This window comes from Gossypium arboreum, chromosome 4, assembly GCF_025698485.1.
Source record: "Gossypium arboreum isolate Shixiya-1 chromosome 4, ASM2569848v2, whole genome shotgun sequence".
NCBI lineage: Eukaryota > Viridiplantae > Streptophyta > Magnoliopsida > Malvales > Malvaceae > Gossypium > Gossypium arboreum.
The window spans coordinates 8000278-8017364 of record NC_069073.1 but is presented as its reverse complement, the minus strand read 5'-3'; the positions used below and the strand labels follow the sequence as shown (position 1 = coordinate 8017364).

Here is a 17087-nt window from a genome sequence, read left to right as displayed (position 1 = left end):
TCTCATGATTTGTCGAGCCATTGTGAAACCATTGGCATGTGTCCCACAGACACCATCATGGACTTCCTCTAGAATTTTCTTTGCCTCAACAGCGTCAACACATCTTAACAACACCTGATCCTTTCTCTTCTTATATAGGACCTCACCGCCTAGGACATAGTCACTGGCTAACCTCCTCAATGTTCTTTTATTATTTTCGGTTGCTTTATCTGGGTACGCACGGCTCTTCACATATTATAAGATATCATGATACCAAGGATGATCATCTCTCTCTTCCTCTTCATCAACATTACAGCAGTGAGCTGGGGCCTCACAAATACTCATCTGAATTGGCTTCATATCCTCCTGTTCATTTACTTTGACCATGGAAGCCAGTGTAGCCAAGGCATCAGCCATCTGATTCTCGCTTCGCGGGAGGTAATGAAAGGTAATATCATCAAACTTTTCAATTAACTCCAGGATTAACTTTCGGTAACTGATCAATTTGGGATCTCTCGTTTCCCACTCGCCTTTAAGCTGATAAATTACCAATGCAGAGTCTCCGTACACTTCTAATACTTTGATTTCGCGGTCTATAGCTGCCCGAATTCCCATAATACATGCCTCGTATTCTCTCATGTTATTTGTGCAGTCAAAATCCAGCTTGCAAGTGAACGGATAATGATCTCTATTTGGGGATATTAGTACTGCCCCAACTCCATTTCCAACGGCATTTGATGCTCTGTCAAAATTTAATTTCCAGGAATGATTTTTAGGTATGTCCCCTTCAACGATTGCTACATACATTAGATCTTCATTGGGGAAATTGAAATTCAAAGGTTCATAATCCTCCAAAGCTCTACTGGCTAGGAAATCTGCTATTGCACTCCCCTTCACAGCTTTTTGGTTTACATAGACTATGTCAAATTCGGAGAGCAGAATCTGCCACCGGGCCATCCTTCCATTTAAAGCGGTTGACTCCATCATGTATTTGAGAGGGTCTAGCTTTGAGATTAGCCAAGTTGTATGGTACAACATGTATTGCCTCAACCTTCGTGTTGTCCACACCAAAGCACAACATAGCTTCTCAATTGGCGGATACCTCATTTCACACTCAGTAAATTTTTTACTGAGGTAATATATCGCTCTTTCTTTTCTCCCAGCCTCATCGTGTTGGCGAGCACACACCCCATCGAATTATCAAATCTTGTTAAGTATAGTATCAATGGTCTACCGTGGCTTGGTGGTGTTAGCAGTGGGGGACTAGACAAATATTGTTTAACCTTTTCAAAGGTTTTTTGGCATTCATCATCCCATACCCCAAGATTGTGCTTTTTAAGAAGACGGAATATGGGGTCGCACTTCTCTGTCAGTTGCGAAATAAACCGTGCGATTTAGTTTAGTCTCCCTAGAAAACCTCGGACTTCTTTCTGAGTTCTTGGCGGAGGCAGCCCCTGTATAGCCTTGACTTTATCAGGGTCAACTTCTATTCCCTTCTCACTGACTACGAAGCCAAGTAACTTTCCAGACCTAGCTCCGAAGGTGCATTTTGACGGATTGAGCTTTAATTGGAATTTTCTCAACCTCAGGAACAATTTTCTCAACACTCGCACATGCTCCTCTTCAGTTCGGGATTTTGCAATCATGTCGTCAACGTAGACCTCAATTTCCTTGTGCATCATGTCATGGAACAAGGTTACCATGGCTCTTTGGTATGTGGCTCCTGCATTTTTCAGCCCGAAGGGCATCACCTTGTAGCAAAACGTTCCCCATAAAGTTATGAATGTGGTTTTTTCCATGTCCTCAGGATGCATCTTGATCTAATTGTACCCGGAGAACCCATCCATGAAGGAGAATAGTGAATAGCCTGCCGTATTATCCACTAGAGTGTCAATGTGAGGCAATGGAAAGTTATCCTTTGGGCTGGCCTTGTTTAAATCTCTGTAATCTACACACATCCGTACTTTCCCATCTTTCTTAGGGACAGGGACGACGTTGGCTACCCATTCTGAATAATTGACCAACTGTAGGAATCCGGCATTAAACTGATTCTTGACTTCTTCCTTTATTTTCATTGCTACATCGGGTCTCATCCTTCGGAGCTTCTGCTGAACTGGCTTGTACTCCTTTTTTGTAGGGACACGGTGCACTGCGATATCGGTACTTAAACCAGGCATATCCTGGTATGACCATGCAAAGACGTCCTTGAATTCTTGCAACAGCTCAATGAGGTTCTGTCTTGTTTTCTCGTTAACGCAAGTGCCAATTTTAACTTCCTTCCCCTCTTCCAGGGCCACAATCTCAGTAGTCTCTTTGTGTGGCAGGATCTGTTCATCTTCTCGCTCCACCATCCTTAACAAATCGGGAGATTAACCACGATCTTCATCCTCTTTAAAATCTTGAAATCCCTCAAAGCGCATGTCTTGCTCAAAAGGAGATTCAGGCTCGTATCAGCATTACTCATGACGTTGACATCTGGGGGCCTATTATGAGTATAAGAGAATACCAAAAGAAAACGAAATGAATAATTCCTCTTTATGGTATGATTATGTATGAAATGAAAAGGAAGAAAGAATAATTGCTCGAACCGATATATGAAAATGCATTTTTATTGAAAATAATAATGTTTAAACATGAGCCTATTTCACGAAAGATTCTTATTGTCCCTAGGCTAGAAGACAACAAGTGGGTTTTGAATATTACTCTGTGTTATCTCTAAAGATTACAGGAATTTCTTCTACAGTCCAGTTATTCAAAACACTCCCAGGCTCATACGGGCAAATGCCTGATAAATTTCTTTCCATTGCTTCCTCTTCAAATATGGCATTGATGCTCCAAATTCCCCTAGCATCTTCAGTTATTCCTTCTTTCACCTTATGCTGTATGGAATGGATAAACCCTCCAGATACAAATGTTTGGGAAATGTGGGGGAAGTTCATCGGTTCCCACCTGACTTCTGTCCTTCTCAATCTCGCTCTCCGCTGTTCTTGTTTCCTTTCAAACTCCTTTTTCACTTGGCTTGCATCTGGCCTGAATCCCAAACCGAAGCGATCCCACTTGCCAACCAAGACTGGCACTCTAACTTTTCCACGAAGGTGCTTTCTGAGTCCTCTGCCAGGTAACGCGCCTTTCCCAACTGTCAACTGCAGGCTCATTTTCGTAGCCCTTGATATCCTAGGTATCGGAATCCTGTGTCCTTCAGCTATAAACGTTGCGTTTACAAACTCTAATGATCGAAATGAACATTCAACTGCTTCGTTGTCATTCTCTATGTAGGGTGTATCACTGGTAACTGACGCAATAATGTCCTCCTCCACATTTATTGTTATTAGCCGACCCTCAGTAACCATCTTTAGCTTCTGATGCAGCGAGGATGGCATTACCCCAGTTGAATGAATCCAAGGTCTTCCTAATAGACAGTTATAAGAAGGCTTAATATCCATCACGAGGAAATCTACCTCGTACATGTTTGGGCCAATCTGAAGAGGTACTTCTACCCGGGTAGCGTATACCCCTTGCAACGTGTAGTGACATGTAGAGCCTTAATAGACCCCCTACCCCCGGGTGGTATCTCATCATCGCTGAAGGAGATGAAATTGTCAGCGCTTATATTGCTGACGAGACGATCCAATTTGTTAACTGAAATGTCATCCGCAACATAGGTTTTATTCAACACTTTCATCAATGAGTTGCGGTGGACCTCCGAATTTAACAGCAGAGCCAATACCGATATGCGATCCGGTTGTTGGTGTAGTTGTTCCACAACATTATACTCGCTGTGTTTTAGGAACTTCAAGAACTCCTTGGCTTCCTTTTTCATTACTGGCTCATTAACTAGTGGTTCTGATCTCTCTGCTTCTTGCCTAAACATGACGAGTTTCCCTTTTGCTGGTTCGGTTTCTATGTTTGGCGTGTTAATCGAACCCTCCTTCTTTGAAACTGCTATACTACAGTTATAATTCTAAGGCACCCTATGGCTATCTTTATAAGGGGAAGCTGTTGGCTTCTGGATTATAACTCTTGGTGTAATTCTTACTTCTACTTCACTAACTCTAGGCTTCGAAATAATTATCACTGGACGGCTGGCTCTGCCGCCTTCTTCACTCGACTCTCCTCCTAGCGAGCATACATCCCCCTCTTCGACAGACTTAAAGAACTCCAACTCCTTATTATCCATTAGACCCTATACTAGGGCTCTGAACTCAATACAATTCTGGATCTCGTGATCTTTCTCATGATGGAACTCACAGTAATTCCGTGTATCTTGGATTTTATCTCCCAACCCTTGCGGGACTAAACCTCTCTTCTGCATTTCATTCCAAACTAGCTTCAATGGGGTTCTCACCTCCGCGATATTCAACTTGACTTTTCTTCCCACATTCTCAATTATCGCGTTTACCCCTTTATCAGTATGACTGGGCAACGGATTTCCTGTACCAGGTGTATCATCAAATTTTAGAACACTTGCTTTGATAAGCCTTTCCACGCACCTTTTGAATGAGGTATAGTTTTCTATCGAGTGACCCGTAATCCCTGCGTGGTATTCGCACTGAGCATTTGTATCGTACCACTTAGGGTATGAGGGCTGCAACGGTTCTAAGTGGAAAGGAGCCACTACATGTGTATCAAACAGACTTTTGTACAACTCCCTATATGTCACTGGTATGGGAGTAAATTGAAACTTCTCTATATTCTGTCTCATGTTAGGCTCCTACCTTGGTGAGGCCTGCTGGCATGTGACTATCGCCCTTGACTGATTAACAGTGGCCGGTTTTGCGTAGCCTAAGCTTACATTACCTACTTCATTCTCTCTTTTCTTCGGGGCTGACCTTCTCGTGTTCTCTCCGACTTCTATCTTACCTGATCTTATGGCATTTTCTATCATTTTGCCAGACATTACTATGTCTGCAAAGCTCTTGGTTGCGTTACCTAACATATGAGTAATGAAAGGCGCCTTTAATGTATTGATGAAGAGCATGGTTGTTTCTTTTTCTAGCAACGGTGGTTGGACCTGTGTAGTGACCTCTCTCCATCTCTGAGCATACTGCCAGAAGCTTTCACTTGGCTTCTTCTCCATATTCTGGAGTGTGATCCTGTCCAGTACTATATCTGTTATATGGCCGTACTGCTTCATGAATGCCTGAGCTAGGTCCTTCCATAACTTAACTTGGGTACAACTCAACTGATTGTACCATTTGGCCGCAGCCCCAGCCAAACTGTCCTGAAAACAGTGAATCAACAACTGATCATTATTGACATGACCCGTCATTCTCCGACAAAACATCGTGATGTGAGCCTCAGGGCAACTAGTTCCGTTGTATCTTTCAAATTCTGGTATTTTGAACTTGAGAGGTAATACTAAATCTGGGACTAGACTCAACTCTCTGGCATCCATTTCGCAGTAATTATCAGCACTTTCCAACGCCTTGAACTTCTCCACCAACCATTTATATTGGTCCTCCATTTGTTTGGGCAGTTCTGTTTTTTCTTTTTCCACCTCTGCTGCGTCGTCGAAGTCAGGGACCTGGGGGTTTGCTAGATTATCCTTAGGGTTGGTGCTCGATCCCGCTGGGAAGTTTACTGGTACTGAGGTACCAGTTTGATAAAGAGGTTGGACATTAACAGACACCCTTGGTGGTTGTGTTTGCATGTTTGCTGGCGCAAAACTTGTAGGACAAGCGGAATCCTCATTGTCATTTCTCGTGTCAACCATAGGGCCTTTTCCTTTGTCAGACCCTCCTTTAAACAGCTGTGTCAGCTGGCTTATCATGCTATTTTGTAATTCTAGCGTGTTTCTCTGGGACTCCAGCATTTGGTCTCTCATTTCCTGCTGGATCTTAGCCAGCTGCTCTTGCATCTGAGCCTGCAATTGCTCTTGCATCTCCTTTTGCATTTGCTCAAACCTCTGATCCATATCCTTTGTCTTCCTTCGTGTAGTAATCTGGTGTTCCGTGGTAACTAGATAAATGGCCACTAATTAATAAGGTTCTTTTGTGTATATGATGTTATGCGATGCAATGTAATGCAAATGCATGACATGAATGCAAAAAGGAGACGTCGATTCGAATTCAATTTCATTTAGAAAACTTCACTGAAAAACAAAATCTTTTACATAAAATGAATTACATATACGGTCTTGCCCTAACACCCAAAGCTTTTACTTTCCTAAGAAGGTAGGCTAACTCTCACCCCCGATCTGATTCTAACTTATATTTAGCTCCTAGCACATCTGCTTGGACCGCCAAAGTTTGTAAATGATCAGCCACCTCTCGTATCTGAGCTATAGCTTCACCCATTAAGTAATCCCTATCTCGGACCTGACCCTGAGATCGGTGAAGTTGCTCCCCTAGTTGCTCATTATTTGCTTACAATAATTCAATTTGACTCACAGTTCTGAAGTGTAGCTTCAAGTTCTTCTACTTTCCCCTTCAAATTCTCGATCTTGCTTAGACTAGCTCTTAATTTAATTACTGAGTTACGACACCGATGATGCTGTAGTGCCGTTTCTAACTCCTCCATCTGAGCTCTTAACATCTATTTTTCATTCTGGCTATCATCCAAACTCTTTTTACAAGTGACTTCTCGTGCCTGAGCATCGTGGAACTTTCTTTCCCACCAATCAGCCCTAGCCTTTTCCTCTTGGATTTCTTGCCTCCACTGTTCAGACGTTTTACCTAAGCCAGCATTTCTCATTGACTTATGCAGCTGCTTGTAATCAGTCTTCAGACTGTCTAGGTCCTCCTCAACTTCTCTCTTTCTCTTTCTCAAATTCTTAGCCTCGGATTTTTGAACATCAACATCCAACTTTAAGTATACTTTTTCCTCCTCCAATTGCTCTATTTTCCTTTCTAACTCTGAGGTTTACTTTTCGAAGTCTTGCTTTATGATTTCCAATTCAGAGGGAACCACTCGCAGATATTCCTCTATTGGTCGAGCTTCTTCTAAATTCGGCCTCGGGATATTATCGTTAACCCTTCTACTCCACCATTTGTTATATTCAGGAGTTACCATTGGATTCACAGCAACTCTCTTTATCCGGCAAGTTTGGTTCCAGGCATTATAAATCTCACGGCTCTTTTTCTTGGAGTCTTTCTCCCCATACGAGAACCCACTCTGAGCTAGCCCTTGTGTCATCGGTATAAATTGTCTTGATCTATATTGCCTCAATACCAGTAGAGGGGCATATCCAATGGCTCCTCAAATCCCCAACAAAGGGACCCAATCATAACTCCCACATCGGTAGAGAATCTCATCAAAAACCATCCAAGGGGCCTTCCATTCGATATCCTCTTCTTGGAGATTTTGAAGTATCACCATCCATTTTTCCTCTGTTATGTCATCTTTTCTCGATATGGCCACTATCTCTTTCAAAGGTGAGTAATCTCCGAAAAAATGTCGGTAAGAGGCCTTTTCTACCCTCCAAAAGTGGCTATGAAACCATACTAACAATAGTTGTGCACACCTAATAAATCTGCCTTCACCTGACCTCCGACATACACTTAAAGATCTGAAAGTCTCAGCCAGGATTGTAGGAACTGGAGTGACTCCTTTACCTAGTCGGTCAAATAGATCGGCGACTGCTTCATCTACATGCCTTAAAGCCTTAGGGAAAATAACCAAACCATAAATGCTCAAGGCGAAGACATCAACTCTTTTCTTCATGTCAAGGTGTGTCAAGATCAGATCTCTCAAATTTTCCCAAGGGATGCACTTTCCACTGCCTTTCTGCTGGACCCGAGCCTCAACCCACTGTTCACTCATCCCAGTGATGTTCATCAACCTCTTTACAAAGGTTGGGGTATTGACAGCTCTAGAATAAATCTTATCAACTTGAAACCTCGGACAGCGAAGCAAGGCTGTGTATTCCTCGACAGTAGGTGCTAGATCCACCTTTCCGAAGGTAAAACAATTGTAGGCGGAATTCCAAAATTGAGCCATGGCGCGGAACAAATACCTATCTACCTTAACATCGAGGAGATAAGGAACATCACCATAATTACAGTATAGTAGCTGCTTCATCTTATCATCCCAGTGACTCCATAATTCTTTCAACTCCTGAAGATCTTTCTGAACCACACTAATACGAGTAAAGTCCCATAACTCTGACGTGTACTCCTTTTTCAAACTGTCACCTTTCTCTAACTGTGCATTCTCTGACCATCTTTGGACAAATGCGTTGTCTTTCACTTTATCAAGGAATTCATTCTTCATGGCAAAACTTTCTAATAGAACCGAACCGTATATCGACACCTACTTTTAGGATGAAAATGTTATGCAATCACTATTAAAGAAAGAAGGAAGAACCTAAGTTAGAATTCATGCATAAAAATAAAAATCAAAGTAATCAAGAAATTATCAACCGCCTATTCAGGAAACCACTAGGGTTAGGTGTAATTCTACCTAAGGCGGGTTCCTACAGCTCACTATATGTGATTTAGTTCTAAAGTAAAGGTACCTGAACCAGCAGATTCCTCGACCCCCGCCCATTATAGGTTCAGATGGATCAAGTTCGGTTCAGGGGAATACATTTCCTTATGCCTGTGCGGAGGTGAAAACTTCACGAAGACATAAGTACAGATGTATTCCGGAAGTGATCCCCTAGCCTATGCGGAGGTGAAAACCTCACGAAAGCATAGTTTCTCACTCCCACTTAAAAGGTGCGACCACAACGGTCATGCAAAATGATGCAAGAATATATCGAAAGACTCGACAAATAAAGTAAAACCCACATGATAAAAACTGACAAAAACACAGAAATTACAATGAGAGGATCATAGATTTAAAAACCAAATTTCCAATTTTTGACAATAAGATAGAAAACAATCAATTTACAGCTCGACTCTCTGATGTCCCCAGTCGAGTCGCCAAGCTGTCGAAACCATTTTTTGAAAATGGGAAATTGACTTTGAAAATGAAAAGTTGGGAGTCGCCACCAATCGTTTTTAATAGGGTGTGATTGGTTCACCTCAAAACACGGTCATTTTTAATAAATAAATAAATTTTTCAAAATTACGATTTTGGTCTGCGAAAATAAAAAAATTGGTTCGGGAGTCAGTTACGTACGAGGAAGGATTAGCACCCTTGACACGCCCAAAATTGGTACTTGATTGATTATTTAGTGTCTCAATGTCGAAAATTAAAGATTTGGACAGAGTTCAAAACGCGATCCTCCTTTTATTGGCTTTTAAAACATTTAGGTAAGTCAAATATGTATTAAAGACCATCTCACCTTGAGGTAAAACATTACATCTAGTACGTTAGGACACAATATTTTTGACCCTCAGATGTGATCTTGCCTTTAAAACGTGCGTTTTTAGCTTTAAGAGGGTATTCGAACATTCAAAGCAGACCAAGAAAGCGAAACCCAAGACGTTAGGGCACGATCCTTTGAATTCTTTAAATATCGAACATTGCCTATGTTTTGAAAAATTTTGAGAGTGAACCGATAAAGGGATATTTTGATATTCAAAACAAACAAAGAAGGCGAAAAAATAAATAAATAATAATAATTTAGTATATAAAAAAATCAATGAAAAAACTATGGTATATAAAAATAATAAAATAATAAAGTAGGTTTATTAAAAATTATAAAAAAAACTTTAACGAAGAATATATATATATAAAATTATAAATAATGATAGTAAAATAATAGTAGTAAACGGTAGGAAAAAATAAATAAAATATGATGAATAAAATATAATAAGTATAATAAACTATATTTAAAATTATTATAAAATATATATATATAAAAAGAAATAACACAGAAAAAAATGATTATTAGCAAAAGAAAAAATGATACGCCAAATAATGTAATACATATAATGACAAGTTATACATAAAATAATTAGTTTTACTTAAAAAAATGTATACAAAGCATATAACAAATATAAAATAAATAAATAATATAATAATGTGAAACATAACTCAAATTGACTAAATTAAATGGAAGAAAAAATAACGAAAATGATATAATAAGTATAATAAATAATAGTGTGAAAAAATAATACAATAAATAATAGGAAAATAACCTAAAATAGTTAAATAAAATAGCAATCGATTAATAATAATAGTACCAAAAGAATTTAATTTTGTGATAAAAGTGTATAAAATAAGCAAAATAGGGCTTAATTGAGATCAAAACGGAAGTTCTAGGATAGAGCACAAATAAAAGGGGAAAGGAGGACCTCATTGAAGGGCGCGTGGAACAAGGGGGTTTAAAAATGTAATTTACCCAAATTTCTGAACCTAGCATTTAATATGGACCAAATTAAAAGTTGCACAAAATTGCTGGGTGAAATTCAAAAACAAAAGTGAAGCAGATTTGGGCAGCAAGAAAATATATAGGGACCTGATGCACAAATTGACCCCTTAAGGGCAAAACACGTGGGCCCCGCCACTTTAAAAGCTATTGAATGGTTCTGCAGGACCCATTTTATTTCTTATTCCAATTGTTTTTCAAACAAAAAGAAGCAGAATGCTTCTTCTTCCCTGCTCCCTTTCCATTTTTCTTTGCTAGGAATTCAACCTAGCTTACGCCACCCTGGAGGATCATCGGTGCCACGCACCTCCACCCCACCGCCGGTTCACGGATCAAGACCAGGTAAGCCCTCCTTTCTCTTTTAAAACTTTGTTTGATTATTTTCAAAAATAAGGAAAAAAAGAAAGGAAAAAAATGTAGATGCACAACAAAGGCTAAAAACCTTGAAAAAAAAACTATAATCACCTCTGATTCTATTGGATGGTATTAAAAGTTTACTCAGAAATCTGGTGTATTTCTCTGTATTTCTCTTGATTCCCCCGGAAAAAAACCCCCCTTTATACCGTATTTTCAATGGCTTTTTATAGCCTAGAAATAAAACAAGGGAAAAACAAGTCTCCTCCTGTTACTATGCTTCTTGTTGTTTTCTGTTGAAGATATAGCTGCGAAAATCTCGGAATCGAGAGGCGTGGCGGAGTGGGACGCTGGTGAGAGGTGTGCGGCGCTAGGACTCATGCAACAACTTTGAGTCTCTGTTCGTTTGGGCCTTGTTTGGGTCTATTTTTGTGCCTATTTTTCTTGTATTGGATCATGGCATGAATTTGGTCCTACAAATTACTTTCGTAAAGAGTATACAATAAGGAATTTTCAATTATGGTACTTCTTATGGACTAACTACATGATTAAGTAATTGCGAATTATCAGAATGATGCTTATGGACATAATTGTAATTTACTCGAGCCTAATTGTATATGTCCGATTGGTCCCTCCGCTAGCTTAACAAAAACTCGATTGGACTGCATTTGAATCAGAAAAAAATTTTACGACTTTGGAAATAATTTAATTGAGTTAATTTATTCGATGTGAAATTAAATTCGATGGTCGTAAGAATTGTTCAACTAGATAATTTGATTAAAGAATTTTCTTGAAAAATTAATTTGAAAAATCTATGTGATTTTTGGGAAAAATAATTTTGATAAAGTAAAATTAAATTAATCAAATTGATAAAAATTAATATGATATTTTTGAAAATTAATTTTCAAGTTAGACAATTGGCCCAGTGGGTAATTGAACTTGAAAATTAGATTTGAGATTGTAAATTGGGCTCGAGAGCCCAAAATCGAGACCAAGACCCAAAAACTAGTCGAACTGGACCTAGTATGTGAAATTGGGCCAATGATCCAACCGTTGGTTGGATCGAACTGGTCAGAGCGCCATTGGCCCAGACCGAACCGATAGAAATTGAACCATTCAGGGTGCTGGCAACTGTGACAGTGGCATTCCGGTGGCTGAAAAATGGTCGGTGGCAGTGGGTCTTTTGTGGTTGAGCACTGGAAGAATTACACTCCTACTAAGACTCTACTTAAGAGTTTGATTTTAGGTTAATTATTCAAAAAATAATATTATTTTAATAATTTTAATTTTAATATTAAATTAAATTTAATACTTATCTTAATAGTATTTTATTAATTTAATTATAGTTGAACTCTCTAAACTCTCCTTATGTAAAGAGAGCATTGGATCATTATTTACACAAACTTGAATTGAAGAGAAAGTTGTAAATAGAAAATTCTCGGAAGAAATTATTTCAGAAAATTTTTACAGATATTTTTCTTATTTATAATTTAGCCCAAAAGTTTAGAGAAATTATGAAATTACCCTATTGATAATTTTTGTGAAAAATTTTCTGATTCGAAGCGAGTACACACTCGGCAGACGTGAGCTTAAGGATAGGGGAGAAGACTACTCGTTCGAAGCATTCATCCTAAACAAATCGAAAAAGTACAATTTTGATTAAATGTTTACTACTTTAGATATCACAACCAAGTTTTTGTTTTGGAAAAAAAAATTAAAACTCTGGTTTTTCCCTAAATTTAATATTCTACGCATTTTCCAAACCCGATTTTCCAACACTCAAAATTGTGTTTTTAGCCCTACTGGTGCCACTATTTATAGGGAGAAGAAGTAAAATCTTTGTTGAATTAGTAGAAGTTTATTTAAATAGAAAAATAAAATCCTACTCTAACTAGGATTGAGAAGGGTGGCAACCCTAGTTAAATATACTAGGGTTTGTCGTCCCATACACTAGCATAAGGGCCTTTTGGGCCTTTCCAGTATCGAGTCCAATTATAAGTACTTCTTAAACTTTTAACCTAGTAATTTATAATTCAATCCAACTCCATACATTTTTTTCTATTTTCCAAAATAAACATCATAAATTAATTTAAATTAAGTAATTAATTTCCCAATTGAATAATTTTCTCGAACTCGATGCTAATTTCGTTAAAATCATGATGACTTTACCATAAAAGAATCTATGAGAAAATATATTTAATATTTCTACATTCAACGAACTTACTATGACCAATTAATTTAATCACATTTTTGAAATTCAATTATTTAATTAATTAAATAATAATTCGAAAAACCATAAATTGGTTTTCTAGGTCATTTCCATTTAGTGAGAAAACCACATAAAAATCAATATATTATTTCTGAGTATAACCTTTTGAAACTTGGTACATAGAAAATGTCTTTCAAATTAATCTTCCTAAAATTATCAAAATAAAGATGTACATCTCCTACAGCTTTAGTTGCCACAATTGTCTTATTTCCGGTCCGAAACGATAGACTCTTATCTTTAAGATATTTCGTCTCCTCGAACCCCTTTAGAGAAACACACATATATTAGTGGCTCCCAAATCAATAACCTAGTGGTCTATTGAATCTTCCACTAAACAAGCTTCTATCATAAAGAGTTCCATACCTTTTCCTTTATTGGCCAAGAAAAACTTCTACTCTTTGCAGTTTGCCTTGAAGTGTCATTTCTTGTTGCAGAAGAAACACTTAGACATAGATAAGTCTTTAGGCCTCTTAGTTCTCTTCCTTTCCACTTAAGGTGGCCTAGAGAACTTAGTCTTGCTTATCTTAGCATTCTTTCCCTTCCCTTTAGAGTAAGAAGTAATAGCTAAGTTAGCTTCTGCTTTTTGGACCAGCTAATTGTCATTCAACATCAACTGATAGGATTGTAATTCCTTCATAAGTTGTATAAGTGTCATATTCTTGTTCCCAAGGTTATATGCGGTCCAAAAGCCTACAAAACCCTTGGACAAGCTTTTGAACACCATCTCAATCTGTGTGTTCTGGTCTAGATTGACCTCATTGTCTGTGATCTCAGCAAAGTATCTCATAAGAGAGATCATATAGTCTTTGACTGGAGTATCGAGATTTTGCTAGACATTCATCAAACTAGTAATAACAGATTGTCGAGCCAATATAGCTTGGTCTTCGAACATATCTTCTAGTTTGCCTAAAATCACTTTGACAGTCTTACAGCTTTCCAGTTGCTTATAAAGGGAGTTGGTCACGCTTGCCAACATATAGCAACGAGCCATCTTATTAGACTTCTCTTAGCGTTTTCTAGCCTCAACTTGAGTGTTAGGAGGGCATTTATTATCAAGGGATGTTTGTAGTTTCTTACAACTTAGGATAATCATCAGATTCCTTTTCTATTCCTTATAGTTGTTTTCATTCAGTTTGTTCTCGGTGAGTATATTTAATAAATGAGTAGATGTCATTTTCGAATTGAAACTAAAATATTCATTCATTAATATCTTTGTGTTAAAAAAATATTTGAAAATATTAATTTACAACTTACAATATGCATTAAGATGATACTTGTGTCTTACATTAAACCTTGAAAACATTTGTATGCCGTTGCAACGATAATTCCTACACCCATTGAATCAAGACTCTTGGGGCAATCTTAACCAACTACTAAGAACATAAATTTCAATCCAATTAGTATAAGAACCTAATTCCTTAGGCCTTCACAGGTACTAATAATCGTTTAACGTTTGACAATCATTCTAACTTAAGTAGAGCTTCGTGAGAAGTTAAGCCAGAAGATCTTAAGCGTATAACCATCAGCTCAACACCTATCAAATTATATACCACAAATGAGTCATCATGGGATAATCCCACCTAATAACATGTTATGACTAGTTGTCCTTCTTGAAGAAAAACTTCTTGTTATATCGCATGATAATACCTACAACAGGGTCAGCCAACTATTATATGATTACAAGAAAATTTTTCTTATTTTTAGGAAATCTCTTCAGTGAACTCCACATGAAAATCTTACCGTGGAGTAATTTAATTTTCATACCATCGCAAAAGACCATTGATGGAGGTTGTAGGTCTTGTTTAGGAATGTTCTCTCCCTCAATATTTTAAAGTGCATGCAAGATTTTTAATGTCTGGTTTCAATCATGAATGATCAATATATGTATAAGTACATGTGACATTCTTTCCTTAAACTATATGTCATGCTTATCATACATATATATGATATACATTCGTAGTCAAATAAATCTCATCATGCTATCACATATAAAAGCATAAAATTTAAATGACCCCGACCAACCAAAGTTTCCATGATTCCATCTTAAAAAAAAATTACAAAATTCACCCCAAAACATACTTTGAGCCTTCTATTTTGCCACTACGGACTTCCACTGCAGAATTGGTTCATGCTACTATCGTCACCGTTTTTTCTCTACCATTTTTGTGTCATTGTCACCGCTGCCTAACCACCGTTAAATTGTTGGGAAATGTGCCTATATTTTATTAAACAAGTAACTATTTTCTATGTATTTGAACGATGAATAAATAAATAAAGTTAATTTCACATTTCATTATTATATCTTTTATGTTTCTATCTTTCATGTTTTGCATACATAGCAAAATTGTGACAAACAAATGTTAGCTCGTTAATTGTCTAAGTTCAAACCGATGATAAGTGGCATTGTAAGAACATTTACATTGAGAGAAAGACAACTTACTTCAGTAGATGACATAATCAAGTCTGTAATTTCGTAAAAGAATCAAAGTGAGCATTTGATTAAAATACTCAGAAGAATTATTATGTCGTCTACAATTCTAATTAGGGAGATGACTAGTCTTGGCTATCAGAGCAATTGACTCCATGGGTAGAGACATAGATGTATTCATCGGAAGGATGATACATTAGACTGGACCCAAGTTGAACTAATTCTGAATCCGCTTGTGAACTAATTCACTTGTGACTTTTATGGTGTGACTTACCTAAATCCTAAGTTAGTCCCTGACCATGATCTAATATGTAACTCATGTGCTTTGATATAAATGAAGGCTTATGTTCTAAAGATGATCGATCCGATAGCTGTTATGTTGGGTACATGACTTGTGTATGACATAGTTTTACTAGAAACAATATCTAACACCCTAAACCCAGCCTAAACGTTATGGCCGAATCCGGAAGTGTCACATGAAATGGGTTGAAAAACCATTGTCATTAAGATAAACCTTTTCAGTTATTAGCCTTTATTGTTACTGTTAATTTCACAGCTCACTTTCTTTAAATCGTTTAGAGATAAAATGTATTTGTGGCGGAAGCTTAAAAACAATATCGTTGTGTTTAGAAAATCGTTATAGTTATAAGTAAATAAAACCAAAAACCAAGCCAAACAGTTTAAAACAGTCCAGAGGGTCCCAGAAAATACAAACTCTCAAATCTTAACGCCAAACTTAAATGAAAACTAAAACAAATAAAACAATTTTGGCGAGTGGTCACCGTTGAGTCCTCCGCTGCACCAATCCACCTAAAACTAAGGGTTACCTGTACAGACAAACAGAGAAGGGGTGAGTTTACATAAACTCAGTATGTAACCCAGCAGAGTTAAGCATGTACACATACAAAATATCACAAATCAGACAGATTCACAATTGGGCCTGAGCCCATGTTAGATACAGATACAGATACAGATTCGGGCTTGAGCCCATTTTAGATACAGATGCAGTTACAGATATACAAATCAGATAACAGAATCCTACCCCCATCCTCTACACACTATCTCCGATCATCCCTACACACCACGCAGTACCGATGCGGTACATATCAGATATAATGCAACTGTGCTCCCAGATATTAGGCATAATCTGCCTTTCAGAACATTTCCTCTAATATATATATCATTTCACCCCAATCACAGTAACAATACAAGCTTACAGAATTAACAAACAAATCATGCTTTCGTAAATTGATAACAGATAAAAAATATAGGTATGCTTATAACAGTTCATCAGTCTAACAGAACATAACAAATAGTTTTAGGGTTTACTAAGCCTTTACCCATCCCACGGTAGGCCCACAGTCGATTAGGACAGCCTGTGCGACCTTACAGAAAATTTTAGTATAATGGACCCACATGCCCGTGTGGCCTACACCTCAGATTGGCCTTGCTCGTGTGGATCACATGGCCTGGCCCAAATATCACACGCCCGTGTGTCCCACACGCCAATTTGGCATAGCTTATATGGCCCACACGGCCATACCCCGGCCATCACACGGCCGCATCTTACACATGGCCTGGCCTTCATCGATCATACGGTCATGTCTTCATACACGGCCGTGTGGCATCGACAGAGGAGCTTTTGGCTTTCGTCGAATCCTATTTTTCTGCGTTTCAGGTACACACCTAGTGATGATGCGACGCAAAACCACTCTCGAGACGTACAACACCTAAAAACGACAAAGAAACTCCTCAAAATCAATTCTATGCTCCACAATTTCCAAACAAAGAAACCGAAA

At 38.0% G+C, this 17087-nt stretch overlaps 1 protein-coding gene and 1 long non-coding RNA gene across 2 annotated transcripts; one reads left to right on the top strand and one right to left on the bottom strand.

Moving 5' to 3' along the window:
* Window positions 1-234: 234 nt before the first annotated feature.
* On the bottom strand, window positions 235-1086 carry LOC108458813 (uncharacterized). The gene has a single exon (XM_017758209.2). The coding sequence runs from the start codon at window positions 1084-1086 to the stop codon at window positions 235-237; it is 852 nt and encodes a 283-aa protein (XP_017613698.2).
* Window positions 1087-10426: 9340 nt separating this feature from the next.
* LOC128291749 (uncharacterized) lies at window positions 10427-11111 on the top strand. Its single transcript, XR_008281577.1, has 2 exons — window positions 10427-10579; window positions 10894-11111. It is a non-coding gene; the product is annotated as an uncharacterized LOC128291749 (long non-coding RNA).
* Window positions 11112-17087: the final 5976 nt, after the last annotated feature.